This window comes from Lagopus leucura, unplaced genomic scaffold (assembly GCF_019238085.1).
Source record: "Lagopus leucura isolate 7727_CA_CO unplaced genomic scaffold, USGS_WTPT01 Super-Scaffold_100002, whole genome shotgun sequence".
NCBI lineage: Eukaryota > Metazoa > Chordata > Aves > Galliformes > Phasianidae > Lagopus > Lagopus leucura.
The window spans coordinates 41553069-41570490 of NW_024962263.1; the positions used below are offsets into that span (position 1 = coordinate 41553069).

Genomic DNA, 17422 nt, shown 5'->3' on the forward strand with positions numbered 1-17422 from the left:
TTGCATCTGGCAATAAAGAAGTTATTCTTTTTCAGGCAAATGATTTGCAGATCAGACTTTTTTTTTTTTTTAATTGCCTTTAGCATTTTTTAATCAGGAGATATACTTCAATTTCACACTTTTATATTGGTTCTTAAAAATAGCTTGCCAAATTTGGAATTTGGCCAGCTTTATTATTTTTTCCAAAGTAACTCAAAAGTAGTTATAAGAATTTTTAGTGGTAAATGAAAAGATGACTGATGCATCACTGATCACAAATGGACTCATTCAGCAAGTCACTTTGCAGTCTACAGAAGCACTTTTTGATAATCTGAATGATGATTAAGCATCGCAGCAGTTCAGATCATGCTAACCAATTCCTTTTGCTTCCTCCCTCTTCCCCCCCAAATATTAACCGTACGTCATTTTACTGTGATTACAATTACTTTATTTCCAGACAGTTTAACATATATTACAAAACTCCTCAGAGGTCAGCTCGAACTCCAAAACCTGGTCCTTTGGGTGGTTCAGTCAGAGATGTTAGGCCACCAGCTGGCTCACAAGAAAAACGTCCGCTCCTGAAAAACAACAGCAGTTTCATTCACTACTGGTATTGTATGATATTGTATTCATTCACTACTGGTATTTGGATACAGTTTAATCACTGGATAGAATATAGTTACAAAATGGCTTCAGGCTGAAGCCACTTTTTTCATTTGTTCTCATTCATGCTTCAGAAATGTGGGATGCTACCCTTAAAACAAAAGGCTTCCAAATTCAAGTAGTGTCAAATAGCTTTGCAAATGAAATGCAAGATAGGATTTTTTATTTATTTATAGATATGCAGAAAAGCAATGTTGGTTCCAGTAATCCCAAAAGCAAAATCCAATTGTATCAGTCATGTTTTTGTTAAAGATGCATCCCTGTATTTAGAAAATGTAACTTCAAGATTATCCTCGTACTCTAAAAAAAATAAAATTATAGCAGTAGGAATAAAAAAGACACCTAAGTCAAAAGTGCCAATTAATTCTGCCATTCATACATCTGTGTATTTGGACTAACGCAGAACAATAGGAAATAATAAGTATGTAAAGCTCCATAATAAGCCTTTCACAGATGTCAGGTCTTTCTGGTATTTGTTGACTTCCATCATCTAGGCAAAAAAACAACCAAACAAACAGAAAACAATGGGCAATGCCATTCACCTATTAGGTAATAAGTCAAAACTGATGCGTTCCCATTTGATTATCCTGTAGTCTGTCATCAGGAACATGACATTAGTCCATCCACTGCTCTTTCTACATATTCTAAGTCAAAAAGATCTGCAAAGGCAAATAGCTTTAACAGGAATTTAGTTTTCATTCTCAAGAGGAGAAGCCTTCAAGTAGTTGGCCGCTGTTATACAAATATGGCGTACCTTGGGCCGGGTTTGGGAACTTTACCAGCCTTTAGCTCATCAATTATATCTTCAATATCTTTGGGTGTTAAATCTTCCTGTTAAAGAAAAAAAGACGATAAAAAGTCAGCAAATTTGTTAATTGTATTAATTGCAGCATTTACAATTAATCAGATTAGTGGTTCTCATAGTTGAGATCCTATCATAGGTAACTTTGATCCTGTCCATTAACACACATGTAACGGGTTTGAAGAATCAGAAGGGCTAAAACCTTAATTAGAACATAAAATACAAACTTCAATATTGTTATTATGTATAGTTGCAGAAATTATATTAAAACGAACTGTTCACAGTGGTCATCTCTAACATGGGCTTGAGGTTTTGGCTTCCTTAGTATATTAGTGAGCTGGATCTTTGGCTACCCATTATATGCAGTGTTGTTGCACATACTGCAAACTGGCATTGGTTATGACAAAAAAAAAAAATACTGCGTGCAGTACAACAGAACAGTTCTAAAGAAATTAAATAACCCTTATTTAAATGCTCTACTTATTGAATGCATAAATTCCTTTGGCATCCAAGTGGGCCATAATTCAGAAGTCTAAAGTTCAAAAATAGCATTCAGCCAGGACCATACTTTCCAACCGACCATTCTAAACTTACTACATATCTAATAAAAAATTCCAGATTTAGAGGTAGGCAACTATTAAAAATAAATAAATAATAAAATCAATAAATTTAACTTCACACATCATTGTGTAAGTCAAGACAGTATCCAAAATGAAAAATACGTGCATTTCATTTTACTCTTATTATCATGTTCCCTTTTTCCTACTATGTCAAAGTAGGAAAAAAGTAGTTTAACATACTGGAAAGAACACACTGACCTAACCACAGATTCATTGATGGCCTATGAAAAGACTGTTGCCATGTTGTAACAGCACTCCCAGTGTTTATCTCTGCTCAGAAACGATGGAGCTATTAGAAAACATGGCTTTTGTTCTCTGCAAACACATAGCCTTCATATACACTGGAAATTGTAGATGTTGTAGAAGAGAAGGAATAACCATCAGTGTGAACAGCATCAGTGATATGTCATCCAAAACTATTACAGAAGGCTTTGAAGAAGAGGCTGATAAGAAAAGACTTCCAAATCATAGAATCATAGAATTGCTTAGGTTGGAGAAGACCTTGAAGATCATCAAGTCCAACCATAACCTAACTATTCTACCCTAACTCTAACAACCCTCTGCTAAATCATGTCTCTAAGCACCACATCCAAATGGTTTCTAAACACATCCAGGGATGGTGGCTCAACCACCTTCCCTGGGGAGCCTATTCCAGTGCTTAACAACCCTTTCTGTAATGAAGTTTCTCCTGATATCCAACATAAGCTTACCGTGGCGCAACTGGCTTTGAACAGATGCCCAGAATAAGTATGGCCATTACTTTACAAATGCAAATAAAGGAAGGCTTGATAAAAGAAAAATCTGAATTTGCTTTCCATCACTTGGTAATTAAGTAGTATTGTGTAGCAGATACTTCAGAAATGCAACACCACACATCTTCTAAGATTTTTTTTTAACTCTTCAGCAGAAGTCATCACTTTCAGCTAACAAGTATTGGGAACTAACCCTCTAGATAATATTGTAGAACTTCAGTGATTTCTATTCTTAAGCTATGAAGTAAGAAATTTTGCCTCTTACAATTCTTTGTATAGATATTCTGAAGAGGATCAAAATTTTAAAGTGGTACACCTGAAGAGAGGCTCTGAAGAAGAGAAACAATGCAACTTCCATTCAGCATTCATATTAGCATTCAGCAGAACCAAATAGTTGTTAAATGGGAGAAAGGGCACACACAATATAACAATCTCACGCTTAAAAAAAATGAAATACCAAAATCAGTGTTTAGGTGTGATGCAGTGAGTTAGACACGCACTGCCATTCTGTATGGTCATCCATACTGGTAACATGTTCAATCCGTGCTATGAACTAACAATAAGCTTCATACTTCTGTACAGTAAAAACCAACTGGCTGCCCAAGTGACTGTCAGTAGAAATTGTAGTGCTTGACAGCATACATTTTAGAGCTTTAGTAATCATTTATTAATGTTAACGTTCCATAATCTTAGCTCTGAGCATCCTGCTTAGCAGTAGTTTGGACTTTTGTTAACTTTACATTCTTGCAAAGCCTTTAAAAACATGACTGACACAAAGTTTTTCTTTGCAGCAGGAAAAAAGCACAACAGAAAATAACATTTTGCTTTATGCCACCAAATGCAATACTTTCTGGACTTTCTTCACAGTGTCTATACAACCCTATGCAGCAGAAATCTTTTTCTTCCATTCCATTATAACACTGCTGAATGACAAAAGCAGGCTGTTGGTGCATCGAGAGTATAAACTGTCTGCATTATTTCAAATGACCAAAACAACAACGCAGAAAACCTACGGCAAAACATATACAGAATCCTGTTGAATCTATACATTTTAGGAGAGCTGGTTTCACTGTGTGGAAGTGCAAAAACAAGCTGACTTTCCAGCAGATGATGTATTTTAGTGACTTGTTGAGTGAACGATATAAATTAAAATTTGGAAACTACAGTGCAAGGCTGTGATATACAGCTGCTTAAAAAAAAACCAAAAGGAAAAAACAACATTCTCAGTCTGAAAGCCACCTGTGAGAAAGTTCATTCTACTGTCTAAGTATGCCAAAACACTACTTCCACAAGAATATCCATGATCTCATCATCTCATTACAAAAACAGAAGCATTAACACAGTGTGTTTGTATAGAAAGCAGGAGGCACCAGTACATTATCATACAGATGAAGCGTTCTAGGAAGAAGCCAAGAAAGTAAAAGATACTGAGTTAAAAGCTGTCCCTGCCAATAGGAATTCAAAATAAGAAAACCAGAATCTGAAAGAATGGAAACAGCCTACCAAAGAATTTTAGCTTCTTTATATATATACACACACTTACATATACACTTATACATACTATGTATAGTACTTACGTAATAGTTGTCATTTATTTGTACCATTGGTGCATTTACACAAGCACCTAAGCATTCCACTTCTATCAGTGTGAAGAGTTTATCAGGTGTTGTTTCCCCAACTTTAATACCTAAAAAAAAAAAAAAAATATTAGGTTCAGCAATGGGTATGGAACAACATTAGAATATTCATTATTGATCCCATCATAATTTTCTCATTGTTTGTACTTCAGCTACCAAAGCACTGATACAGTTAAATCCTCTTAGACAAGTCCAAAAGTTTTCTGTTAAAGGTTCTAATAAACTGTGAAGTCAGTCTTTGGACACATTTTTGAGAGCAGACTTACAGGTTTGTTTTATTGAAAAATAATCTTAAAATGACAGTTCTGAAAAACAAAACAGCTCTACTCAGGAAGAACTGATATGCAGAATGGAAAAATAAGGAAGACAGAGCTTTCATGTGTTGTTGATATTAAACACATTCATATTCATTACTGGATCTCCAAGTTAACCAAGATGTAAGCAGTAAGACTTGGTACAAATTCATAAACAACTTCCAAGTTATTACACAGAAGCTTCTTTCCTGAACAACTCTGTACACATGCTTAGCTTCCATGACGTGTTTCTGTCCTAGTGATATCACCACTAAAGATACAGAACTTGCCAGAGGGCAGGTTACCAAAAATAACATCTGAGTCTGAGCTTGCCAGAATAGTCTGTGGAACACCAAGCTGCAAATTTCCTCCACAGTTAATAGAAAGGAGCAAAAACTAGTAAATGTTTGATTGCAAATCAGTAAGAACTACACAAACGACCTTAATTACAAGAAGTTGCCCTTCCTTTGATTTTTCAAACCAAGTTTTAATTAAAATTAAACAATTTATGCAACAACAAACCAGGACAAATTTAATCTGAAGATGCCTTTTCCAGACAACAACATAGGAGGAGGAATATTACAAGCAACTGCTCTGCAGCTCTTAGCACTGTGGTTCTAATGAAACATCAGCACAGCTTCTAAATGTATAGAATGGGAAAAGCTGTTAGTTGTTGACCTTACCCTCTCTTTCCCTCATAATCATTCAGTGAGAGAAAAAACACAAACCCGAGAGTTCTCCTTACACCTTATATGATGCAGAACTCTCAACTCACTTCTCCCATGAGAAATTTATAAATTCTATTCACTATTTATTTATAAATTCACTATTTATTTATAAATTCTATTCAAGTAGGTTGAAAAAAAAGACTCATAAATAAGTTTCATATAGCATGTGCCTTAAAAATCTCATTTTGCATATAAAGCGATACAGCTTTTAGAGTCTTCTTCTGTATATCGGATAGGACTTAATTCTCAGTCCAAGAGTCATATTAGAATAATTCATTTCCTAGCAAACTGCTTTAAAACCACTTGAAGACCACTAAATTGACACTCTTGACAATGGCCTTATTTGTCCTACTGTACTGAAGTATTTGGATTTGGCATTTCTTCTTCATTTTTGAATGTGTTCAAGTGCTTATTTGATGATAATTTCACTCCAAATACTAAATATTTTTGCACTGCCCCCACCATATGAAGACTTTTGCTTCAGTTAGGTAGCAACGCATCATTAAACCAGTGTAAAAAATACATATGCGTATATAAAGAAGGATATTACAAATGTGTATCATACCAAGTTTCTTCTTTATGGCTTCTAAAATGCTGTCAGAGTCTCGCAGCATACAAGGCGTGGTAGTGCAGACCTGGATATGGTATTTCCCAACAGGTTTACGATTATACATTGTATAGAAGGTTGCTACTTCATACACTCTCATGGGAGGCATTTCTAAAATTTCTGCAACCTATAATAAGGGGAAAACAGACACTATTTGAATTCTCAGAGGGCATCAATAAGGCATTTATGAAATCATTTCAGTCAGGTCACCTATTCTGTATGTGCAGTAACAGGGGCTTTGGTACTCCAAGTAAATAGAAAAATGGGGATGTGTGTCCAAGCACAACTTTGTGCACTTTTCTTAAGCGCTAAGAGAAAACACCGGAGTTACTCTGATTGGAGTCAACTTTGTCTGAGCACAAGCTCCATTAAGCCAAGGATTAGCACAGTAAGAAACTCAGGTCAGTCCTCATCCAGCATCATAAACAGGCTAGTTTCAAGGATCAGCTGGATTCCAGCTTTCATTGTCAGCTCCAGCTTGTAGCGTACTTGCACTCTTGCTGTATGAATGAATGAACTCATATGAATCTGCCCACACTAACCCACTTCAGCTTTTTATCAAAGGAAACACGTAGAGGCAGTACTATACTCACCTAATTTAGAGACAGCAGGCTGCCTGGGGTACCTGGGGTACTGTGACAACAGCAGGCCTGGCCCTAAAAACACCACTGAATCACAGCTAGCAAATCCACAGTGATGCACTACTCGTGAGCCAGTTCTGGTGCAAGTATCCTTTATCTCATTAACCTGGAACTCTGGCAGACTGTTCAGGTTGAGAACTGACTGTATTTCCTAAAGTGTAGCTGTTTTATATTCCAGTACCAAGCCACAGAAAACATGTGATTGTTTTAAAGCCTTGCTTCAAAGGTCATTCCAACATAATACCACTCACAAAATTAACAAACAAGACTTATCCCATTCAGTAGTGATGGAGATTTGTGGCTTTATCCTATGTAGTAGGAACAGTAGCAGACAATTTGCCCTTTTATATGAGTACTTCACTCATACTCAGTAACTTCTATAATGATCACAACCCTCTTTTAGCTTATCTTGACTGAACTTCAAACATTTCATTTGAAAACTGATATGCCAGCCTGTAACACAAAGTGAGAGTAATTTGTATGAACAGAAAAACTGAATTATTTATTGCTATTTACTGTCACTGTGGAACACTGCAGCTGCTTGCTTTTTTTTTTTAAACAATATTAATAGATAATTTGATAAGAAACTAGTCTTACTGATATTTGCTATGAAGCATTATGAAATACACATTCCAAACACTACATCACTGCATGCTTCGTGGATCTTTCTACAGGCCTAGAGGTGAAGTACAATCCTGGCCGTGCATAGCACCACTGATGTAAAGGGGACATGAAAAAGCATTGTCATCATCACCCTTCTCTTTCCTCCAAATTCAGCATGAATGTCTTTCAAGTTTCTGATGCTACATTCAGGATAATTCTGGGAAGAGCCTGTCTAATTTAGGCCCACATAATTTTTGTTCTCTTCAGTTCCTAGCAGTGAGGTAGCATCACATAAACAGACACAAGAGTTTCATGCATTATTTTCCCTTTTTTTTTTTACTGCAGTCTCAGAGGGAATTCTCGCAATTCTGTGCCAAGTGTAAATTCCTGCATTAAAACACTTCAATTAGAAAAAACCAAACAGTTGTATTCTACTATTACAAGTCAGATTTTATGCTTGAAAGATAATTCAGCACTAAATACCTTGTTCATAGCCGATATGGGCAACCATCCATGCTGCCTCTGAGCCAGATCTAGCACTGCCATGACAGCTGCAGATTTGTGTCCCCCTGGGTAACTGCTTACGATTGCTTCTATTCTCTTTAGAAAGATTAAAAAGCAAAAAACAATCAGTGATAAGCTAAACACAAAGTTTGCATATGTATGTTTTTGTTTTTTTTGTCTGCCTACCTTCTTGTTTTCAGGTGTGAACTCAAAGGGAGTATCTGGATTATTCTCAGGACTATCTCTGTGCTTCAGAAGAAGAAGAAATAGTGTTGTCAGGAAATTATTCAGGACAGATTTACCATTGCAAATTATTTCATTAGACAGTTACAGTGGAGTTACATCAATAAAACTCATTTGATACATTCCAGATAAAAATTTAATAGTACTTAATCATAAATGACTAACCATCTGTAAGAAAGTCATCAGAAACATTCATAATTACTTCATCACTCTTAAATAAGAAAATATTAACTTATTCCTGTTATTTCCTATTCAAGTAATTATTTCTTCTGCAAAGTGGTGTCACTTTCAAAACAGACATTTGGAACAGTTGATGTATTTTGGCAATTGCGTTCAAACTCATCACAAGCAGATTTAGGAGTCCTTTAGTTAGTACCTTAATAAACAATAATAGCCTATTTTCCTTTTCTCATAAGACACAAAATGCTAAAAACTTAAAAAAAACTACCAAGTATCTTGCTACATAAATAGAATGGCTGAATGTACTAGTAAGCTACCTTCACATTTTCAATTTTTTTTTTAAACGGATTTCAACTTCTTAGATAGATTTCATGGAATCACAGAATGTCCTGGGCTGAAAAGGACCACAACCATCATCCAGATTCAACCCCCTGCTGTGTGCAGGGTTGCCAACCACCAGACCAGACTGCCCAGAGCCACATCCAGCCTGGCCTTGAATGCCTCCAGGGATGGGGCATCCACAGCCTCCTAGGGCAACCTGTTCCAGTGCATCATCACCCTCTGTGTGAAAAAGGAATTCTGAATCAGAATGGAACAAGCAGAACCTTCAATTCATAGTTCCAAAATATGGCAGTTTATCATATTACTTGTAAGGTGGTCTTCTTAAAAAGCATCAAATGGAAATCAGTTCTAATTCGTGTGTTTAGAAAATACAAGTTTGGAAGTCTTGAAAAAAGTGACATTTTACTACAGCACAGTTTTAGTTCTGATCCTTACTCCCTAGAGAAGCCTATGCAGAACACAAAGTTGCTCATTATAGTATCTTTGACATACCCATAGCTGAGATTAATTCCAAGCTTTACGCTGTTTTCAAACTGGGAACATTTCAAATTAAATGGAAAGTGTACACAAAAACAAGCTGTACTCAAGGTTTATAACTAAAATAAATACATAATCAACTAACAATTCAAGCCTTTAAGGAAATGTATTTAGGAGGAAAAAAGAAACCTACTTTGACATTCACTTTAATTCTCATACAACCCAAATTTTATAATTCCCACATTACTTTTTCTTTTCCTTTTTAAGAACTGAAGGATTTCATGAACGATTTAACATTGCAAGAAACTGGCAGTACGATAAGATCTATCAGCAGTCAGAATTTGTATGGTTCATAGCTATTCCTGGATTTAGAAATTTTAACATAGAAAAACCCCAAACTCAACTTCCATTTCTCTCTGATGTTCCAGTGATTAATTCCCCTGGCTTATCCTGTCCATATGCTCAAGCAAACAGTACTACTGCCACTGTCAAGTTAGAGAATGGGTATCCCTTCTGCAGCTGGGAGCCTTACAAAAACGCTGTCAGTACGTACTTCTCTACCTAGAATGACTTGCCTTAATAACTTAATTACCAGAAATAACTGACTTGCTTTGAACAGTGTAAGCTGTTACAAAGTATGAATGTGCTGTTTGTGTTGTCTAGAAGATAACATAAAACAACTTTTAGGAAGATGTTGCCTCTATTTTAGACTGAATGTTCAAGATAAAGGATTTGACTCATCTTATGTATTGCTGAAGAGGGTTTTTATCCCAGGCATCCATACAGACTGGAAGAAGCCATCCTTGAGAGCAGCCCTGCAGAGAAAGACCTGGGGTTCCTAATGGATGAAAAGCTTAACATGAGGCAGCAGTGTGCTCTTGCTGCTCGAAAAGCAAATGGTATCCTGGGCTCCATCACAAGAGGGGTGGCCAGCAGGGACAGGGAGGTGATTGTCCCCCTCTACTCTGCTCTTGTGAGGCCCCATCTGGAGTACTGCGTCCAGGTCTGGAGCTCCCAGTACAAGAAAGACAGAGCTGTTGGAGAGGGTCCAGAGAAGAGCAACGAAGATGATCAGGAGCACCTTTCCTACAAAGACAGGCTGAGGGAGCTGGACTTGTTCAGCCTGGAGAAAGGAAGGCTGCAGGGTGACCTCACTGCAGCCTTTCAGTACCTAAAGGGAGCCTACAAACAGGAGGGGAATCAACTCTCTGAAAGGGTTGATAACTGCAGGACAAGGAGAAATGGTTTTAAGTTGAGGGAGGGAAGATTTGGGTTGGATATCAGGGGGAAATTCTTTACAGAGAGAGTGATGAGGTGGTGGAACAGGCTGCCCAGAGAGGTTGTGGATGCCCCATCCCTGGAGGTGTTCAAGGCCAGGTTGGATGGGGCCCTGGGCAGCCTGGTCTAGTATGAAATGGGGAGGTTGGTGGCCCTGCATGTGGCAGGGGGTTGGAGATTCATGATCCTTGAGGTCCCTTCCAACTCTCGCCATTCTGTGATTCTACCGGCTTCAATAAAAATTCTTAAAAAAAGAGACTGATGCAAAGTACTTCCAGTCTATTTTTTTTCCTCCAACTCATAATTTCTTTCCCTTACAGATCTGCTCTAGGTCTTAGCTGCACAGATAATCCATGATTCATGAGAAGTTCTTCCATAACTTAACTTTTCCTCTTGAATGTGCATGCCCATTTTATCTCAAGCTGCTGTTTTGCCTTCCACAGTTACTGGACTTGCACTTCAACTCAATTTCTTTAGCAGATAAGTGTATTTGATTAATTAAACACTTCTCTTATTGTCTCGAACACTTACTTCATGTGCACCTTTTCTAAACTGATATCCCTTAAATGCCCCCCACATATGAATAAGTATAATAAAGGCTTGATATCTGAATCTACAGGCTGCCACAACTGCCGATTCTGTGCAGGTGAACACTAAACAAAATGTCACAGCTTTTTGCACGCTAGTCTCCAAAATGGGCTTTGCCTAATTCACTACTGTGAACAGTCTGCTAGAGCTTATAGTTCTAGACCTTCTGAGCTGCTACAAATTTGTCAATCACACCTCATCTTCCGTTTATCCATGTGACACGATTTATCTGGGACTTCCAGTAGCTGATTAGCTCCAAAATTGTAAGGGTGCTTTCCTGCCTTTGTTAGGATACAGACTGTGAAGAACAAACTCAGACTTAACACATGACATTGAATCCAGAAGAACTGAGGCTGGCGGAGCCCAGCCGTGGCTCCAGCAGGGCCAGCCAGAGCAGGCCCACATCAAGACAGCTTCTGAAGATCTCCAGGGAGGAGACATCAGAGCCTCTGAACCACCTGTGCCAGTGCTCCTTCACCCACACAGCACTGTGTGCTCCTGGTGTTCAGAGGGAACCTCCTGTGTGCCACCGAAAAGAGCATGGCTTTGTCTTTCTTACATTCTCCTGTCAGGCATTTACATACACTCAGATGTCCTCAACAGTTCCAGCTCTCTAAGCCTTCCTCATAAGAGAAATGCTCAAAAAAAGAAAATACGTTAAGTCTTCCTCCTGTACACAGGTAAGTACAAACTATTATGCAAGTATCAGCTAAAGCTATTTCCTGAAAACCAAGGCCAAAACTCTACCCTGGACCACCAAGTCCTTCTCTGTAGAGCTCCTTTCTAGCAGATTGTCTCCTAACCGGTACTGATACGTACGGTTATTCCTCCTCAGGTGTAGGACTCTACACTTGTTCTTGTTGAACCTCATCAGGTTCCTCCCTGCCCAGCTCCACAGTCTGTCCAAATCTTGTTGAATGGCAGCACAGCCTTCAGGTGTGTCAGCAAATCCTCCCAGCTTTGTATCATCAGCACACTTGCTGAGGGTGAACTCTATCCCTTCATCCTGGTCACTGATGAAGATGTTGAGCAAGACCAGACCCAGCACCAACCCCTGGGGAACACCACTAGTTACAGGCTTCCAAGCAGACTCTGCACCACTAAGAACAACCCTCTGAGCTCTGCAAGTCAGCCAGTTCTCAATCTACCATGCTGCCCACTCATCTATCCCACATTTTCTAAGTCTCATAACATGGATGTTGCGGGAGATGATGTCAAACACTTGCTGAAGCCAAGGTACATAACACCCACTGCTCTCCTGCCAACTACTGAGCTAGTGATGACATCATAGGAGGCTATGAGGTTGATCAAGTGTGATTTGCCCTTGGTGAATTAATGTTGATTACTCCTGATAATAAAGTAACTAGAATAATATAGTTTTCCATGTATACTACAAAGAAGTTGATATATTACCTAATAGAAACCTGACAATTGATGTGTTGTTGATGTGTGAACCCTGTGGTAAACATGGTTTAAGTGCCTATGAACCAAAATGAGAAAACTGCATCATTTGCAGGCAAGAGGATGTTTAAGATTGTTATAAGTTTGTATTAAATCAGCAATAAAAAGAAATTCATCACTTCTTTTCCAATGAGAGAATACCCTATACTCACTATTGTAGCAGAACTCAAGATATAAACATCCCCTAAATAAAGAATGGTGCAAGTGCTCTTAGATCTAAGTATTTCACTGACCATCATCACAAGCTAAGCAGTAACACAGCAGTCAAACCTTCTGTACAGAATAGCCCTGTGACAAAGTCCACACCAATGCAGTTGATGTGTTGAGCAATCTGGGCCCTTGTGCTGATGGCCAGAAAGTAACAAAATATAAGAGCTAAGGTTTAGCTGTTACAGAGGATGAAGACAATAAATTAAGTCAAGTACTGAGATGGCGTATGTGAAGAAAACAGGTAACTATTGTAAATAAAAGCATTTTTGAAAGTAGCCCTTCCCCTGCTCTCAGAAATACGGTAGATTTGGATTACCTTCCTTAGGCTAAGTGCAAACAATCCATCTCATTTAAAATTTGACATATTCTTTCTGGAAGTGCGATACAGTTGCCTGTGATGGTACCAGATTGGATTTAATGATTGAGTAATCTCCCCTTGGCTGTTTCACAATCAGCATTCTTTGCAAAACAAAACCAGGTGCTCCTATGTAAACTGACATACAAAGAAGACCATCACAACAGGAGGTTGGAATTTCTCCCAGGTACACCCACTGTTCCTCCACAATCACATTTTAACAACTTTTGACAATGCAGAAATCACAGCAGACATCTTCAGTATCTTTCAGTAACTAAAGGAGAAAGGAGTAAGAAAGAAGGGGACAGGCTCTTTAGCAGGGCCTGTTGTGATACCACAAGAGGAAAAGGGGAGATTTAGATTGGATACAAGGAAGTTTTTTAAGATAAGAGTGGTGAGGCACTGGAACAGGTTGCCCAGAGGGTGATGCCCCATCCCTTAAGACATTCAAGATTAGGTAGGACCAGGCTATAAGCAACCTGATCTACCTGTGTTTGTCCTGGGGACCTGCACCTGCCCTGGGGACAGTTGGACTAGATGATCTTAAAGGTACCTTCCAACTCAAACGATTCTGTGATTCTATGGTCTTCTTGTGATATTCTAGAAAATAAGGTATTCATGTTCCCTCCTACCCAAAATCTGGGAAAAAAACAATCTTGAAATTTCTTGTGTTAAATTACGTCTGAACTTTGCACTAAAAATTGCTCTGAAGATTTTAGTTGTATTTAGGGCAAACAGTAACATTCACACAGAACGACATGCAGCTATCTACCTCCCATAGCTTTATGGCCATCACAAAAACAAACAAGTCCATCGCCCCACAATTTTCTATGCTCTTCTAGAAAAAAATACATATATGATGGAGAGTGGAAGATAATATTAAATAAAACAGTTACAAATCATAAGCTTACTGAAGCACAAAACTTTTCTACCTCTCTTTTGCTATTTCTGTGCTCCCCCCTCCAGCAAATCGTTAACATAGTAAGATAAATCTTGCAAAAAGCTGAAGACATTACAGAGCATCTAGCATCATACTCCAAACACCAACATTTATTAGTGTGCCAAAGACACCTTTTGCTTTCTTCACCCACCTCAGACTACTCTTAAGGTTTCCTAACTTGTCAGCCTACACTCATGTTTTCTGTACTTCTTGAGTAACAGCTCTCACTCCATACATTACCAATGCCTGTTCAGGGTTTGGAAAAGCATACAAAGCATGTACTGTAACCTCATTAACTTCATCCAAAGTGAAAGCTGTGGAGACAGCTGCAGAAAGACCAAAAAAACAATCCAGCTAAAAACACTGAACACCTGCTTCCAACAAATCAGTTGATTCTCCAGTACAGTGCTGATTTCCAATAAACAGAGGAAAAACAGTAAATTTGAACTTTTGAACAGCTGTTGAACTGAATTCTAGGTGCAGTTTCAAATGCAGAGTGGGAGAGAACACTCCTCTCAGAGATGCTTCAGGTTCTCTTCAGAGGTAGACACACAATACACCTGCTTTTCACGTTTGTATACACACACTTTTATTTATGCGATTACTGTTACTGTATGTGTAACAGTAATGTCTAATTGCCTCAATTATGAATCACTACTCAACTTATTGTATGTCATAAAGCATTAACAACAACTGCACTTTTCAGCAGCTAGTGAAGGTGGCCGGACATGGACTTATGGGTAATTCTGTGGCAAACTGCAGAAGCCAAGAAACTGGGTCCACAGGAAGTTTAGTGTCAAGTTACAAATTAAATTAATTTCAATTGGAAAAAAAGAGGAAATATTGTGATAAATTTAAACAAAAAAAATCAAACATTATACAAATAAGTAATCCAAGTACTGCTAGCATTGCTTGTACAGAAGTTTTCACTACATAAAATAGGAAACACTATGCCAAGAACTACAGTACAACCTTTTGACAACATATCACAACTCTAATAACAGTTATAGAATCACAGAACTGCTCAGATTGGAAAAGACCTTAAAGATCATCAAGCCCAACTGCAACCTAATCAGATTGCCCTAAGTTGCACCCATTAGAAACTTCCAGGAGGATTAAGAAAAGCATATGCTAACCTCTTGTTACACATCCCCTTTCCAGCAAGGTAGAAGATGACTTACCACAAATAAGGCTCCTCCACTTGAATTGCATGCTGGTGTTTTATGTAAGTATCGGATTTGTCTCATCTACAAACAAAACAAAGTTGATGGTATTGATAGCCTATAACTTGCATATCCTTTTTCAGAACCAGTTTGAGTTCTATTTTAGTTGTAAGCCACTCATTATTTTGCCATCCCTAATCAATTTAAATCAAATCAAGAGAAGAATACAATGACTTCTACTGTACTGCAAGAGAGCATATTTACTACACTGCCCGAAGCTATCACAGTGTATTAAGAGAATTTAAAGGACTGAACTTCAAACTGGTAAATGTTCCACCAGTTTGAATACAAATCCTCATCAAACTCTTTATGAAGAATTTTTCAGTTTGTTACTCTGTACCACTGGTGAGCCAAACATCTGGCAAAGGTACCAGCAGTACTGAGGCTTTTCTCATTTACACCTTACTACAGCTCTCTCTGCTGACTAACAGTGACATCAGACAAAAGACAATACACAAAACTAAGCACCTTAAATACAAGAAGAGAGACCTATAATACAAGTCAGTCTCACTTTTTATAGTCTCTGCCTATGTCTGCAATGATGAAACAGATCTGTTCTGCTGTAAAAGCAAATGAAGCATCCCAGCATTACACGGTCCCACCTGCCATGTGACAGCAGCGGTTTCCCGTCACACAATGCCTCCTTGCAGGTGGGTGGATGTGCCGTGCAGCCTTACAGGTACTTCGCAACACGCACCCATTTCCCTTTTGCTCTCCAGTTCTGGCTCGCCTGCGAGCATCAGGCAGGAAAACAATTCGCTTCCTGCTGTTGTCAGAGACCAAAAGGCACTCTTGAATCCACAAATAACTGTAGTGCAGATCACTCCTGCATCCCTTATAGAGTGCACTGCACCAGCCCGAGTGCTCACAGGGAGCCACATGACAAGGCACACTCGGGCAAAAGCCTCAAGGCGAGCACAGTGAGAGGAATGGACCGCAGCCCTCGCACTGAGCGCTCCATCTCCGAGGCCAGGCCTTAGCGCTCTCCCCTGCGAGGGCAGCGCCGAGACCCTGCCCGCGGCCTCCCGCACCGCGCGGCCGGCCGGCCATCCCGCCGCTCCCACAACCTGCAACCGCCCCCTTACCGAGCGCGCGGCCGCGGCCCGCAGAGCAGCACACAGGAACATGGCGGCGGCAGAGAAAGGCGCCCCGGCCCGGCCCGGCCCTCTCCTTGAAGCCTGCGGTGCCCTCCGCGCAGCCACAAGGGGAGCGACACTGCGCATGCGCCAGCACCACCCGCCTGCGCGCGCCTGTCTGTTGCGGCCGTGGCTTGGAGCGTCTCGGCTGTGGTGCGGGGCTGAGTGGGAAAGGGGCGGCTGGGGGAAGCGGCTGGTCAGTGCCTAGGCAGTGCGTATTTGTCTCTGGTACAAACGGGAATTCAGTGCTACATCCGTCCCTCGTTAATACTTCACAGAACCACAGGGGTTGGAAGGGCAATGTTATTAAACTGAGACAGGGGAGGTTTAGGTTAGATATTAGGAGGAAGTTTTTCACACAGACGGTGGTGACGCACTGGAACAGGTTGCCCAAGGAGGCTGTGGATGCCCCATCCCTGGAGGCATTCAAGGCCAGGCTGGATGTGGCTCTGGGCAGCCTGGTCTGGTGGTTGGCGACCCTGCACACAGCAGGGGTTGAAACTAGATGATCGTTGTGGCATTCTGTGATTCTGTGACCTCAACAGATCAAATTCCCTGCTAAAGCACGTACCTATGGATGGCACAGACAGGTGTCCAGAGCAGTCTTGCAGAGCTCTGTAGAGGGAGATTCCACAGCCTCTCTGGGCATCCTGTTCCAATGCTCCAGCACCCTTACTGTAACGAGGTTCTTCCACATGTTAGTACAGAATTTCCTGTGTTCTAGTTTTACTCCTTGTCCTATTGCTACGCACTACCAAGAAGAGCCTGACCTCATCCATTTGCCTCCCACCTCCCATTAGGCATTATTACAGACATATCTGTAATAAAATAGGGGAACATTTCAGGATCTCTGATGAGTTATTTTGGTCTTCAGACTTCCTTTCTTCCCAAAAGAAGCTTGGTTGATTGGGCTATGTAATGTTAGGACCATTTGTATCTATGTTTTGACCTCCCTTGGTCAGAAAAAGCAATACTAAACATTTTATTGTCTTGGTCTTCAATAAACATTTTCATTTTACAATATGATACAGTACAAATATTGGAACTGAAGAAAAAAAAATAATGGTTCTTCCTAGGTTAAAACAAGTTGTTAGAAACATTGAAGACCCTGTAATGTTGAGATCTTCAAGTGAAGAATGCAGAATTATTCCTTTCACTAC

At 39.6% G+C, this 17422-nt stretch overlaps 1 protein-coding gene across 1 annotated transcript; it reads right to left on the minus strand.

Moving 5' to 3' along the window:
• Positions 1-404: 404 nt before the first annotated feature.
• NDUFV2 (NADH:ubiquinone oxidoreductase core subunit V2) lies at positions 405-16352 on the minus strand. The gene is made up of 8 exons (XM_042869089.1): positions 16212-16352; positions 15085-15150; positions 8016-8078; positions 7809-7925; positions 6040-6208; positions 4394-4503; positions 1397-1473; positions 405-557 (listed from the first exon to the last, which is right to left on the minus strand). The coding sequence occupies exons 1-8, from the start codon at positions 16347-16349 to the stop codon at positions 464-466; spliced, it is 834 nt and encodes a 277-aa protein (XP_042725023.1). The 5' UTR covers positions 16350-16352; the 3' UTR covers positions 405-463.
• Positions 16353-17422: the final 1070 nt, after the last annotated feature.

Excerpts from the sequence above, each read along its gene's own strand:
- NDUFV2 (XM_042869089.1), bottom strand. The coding sequence starts at position 16,349 with ATGCGCAGTGTCGCTCCCCTTGTGGCTGCGCGGAGGGCACCGCAGGCT. Across the intron at positions 15,151-16,211 it reads GGGCCGCGGCCGCGCGCTCG|ATGAGACAAATCCGATACTT; the intron begins GTAAGGGGGCGG and ends TTTTGTTTGTAG. Across the intron at positions 7,926-8,015 it reads TCACACCTGAAAACAAGAAG|AGAATAGAAGCAATCGTAAG; the intron begins GTAGGCAGACAA and ends ATCTTTCTAAAG.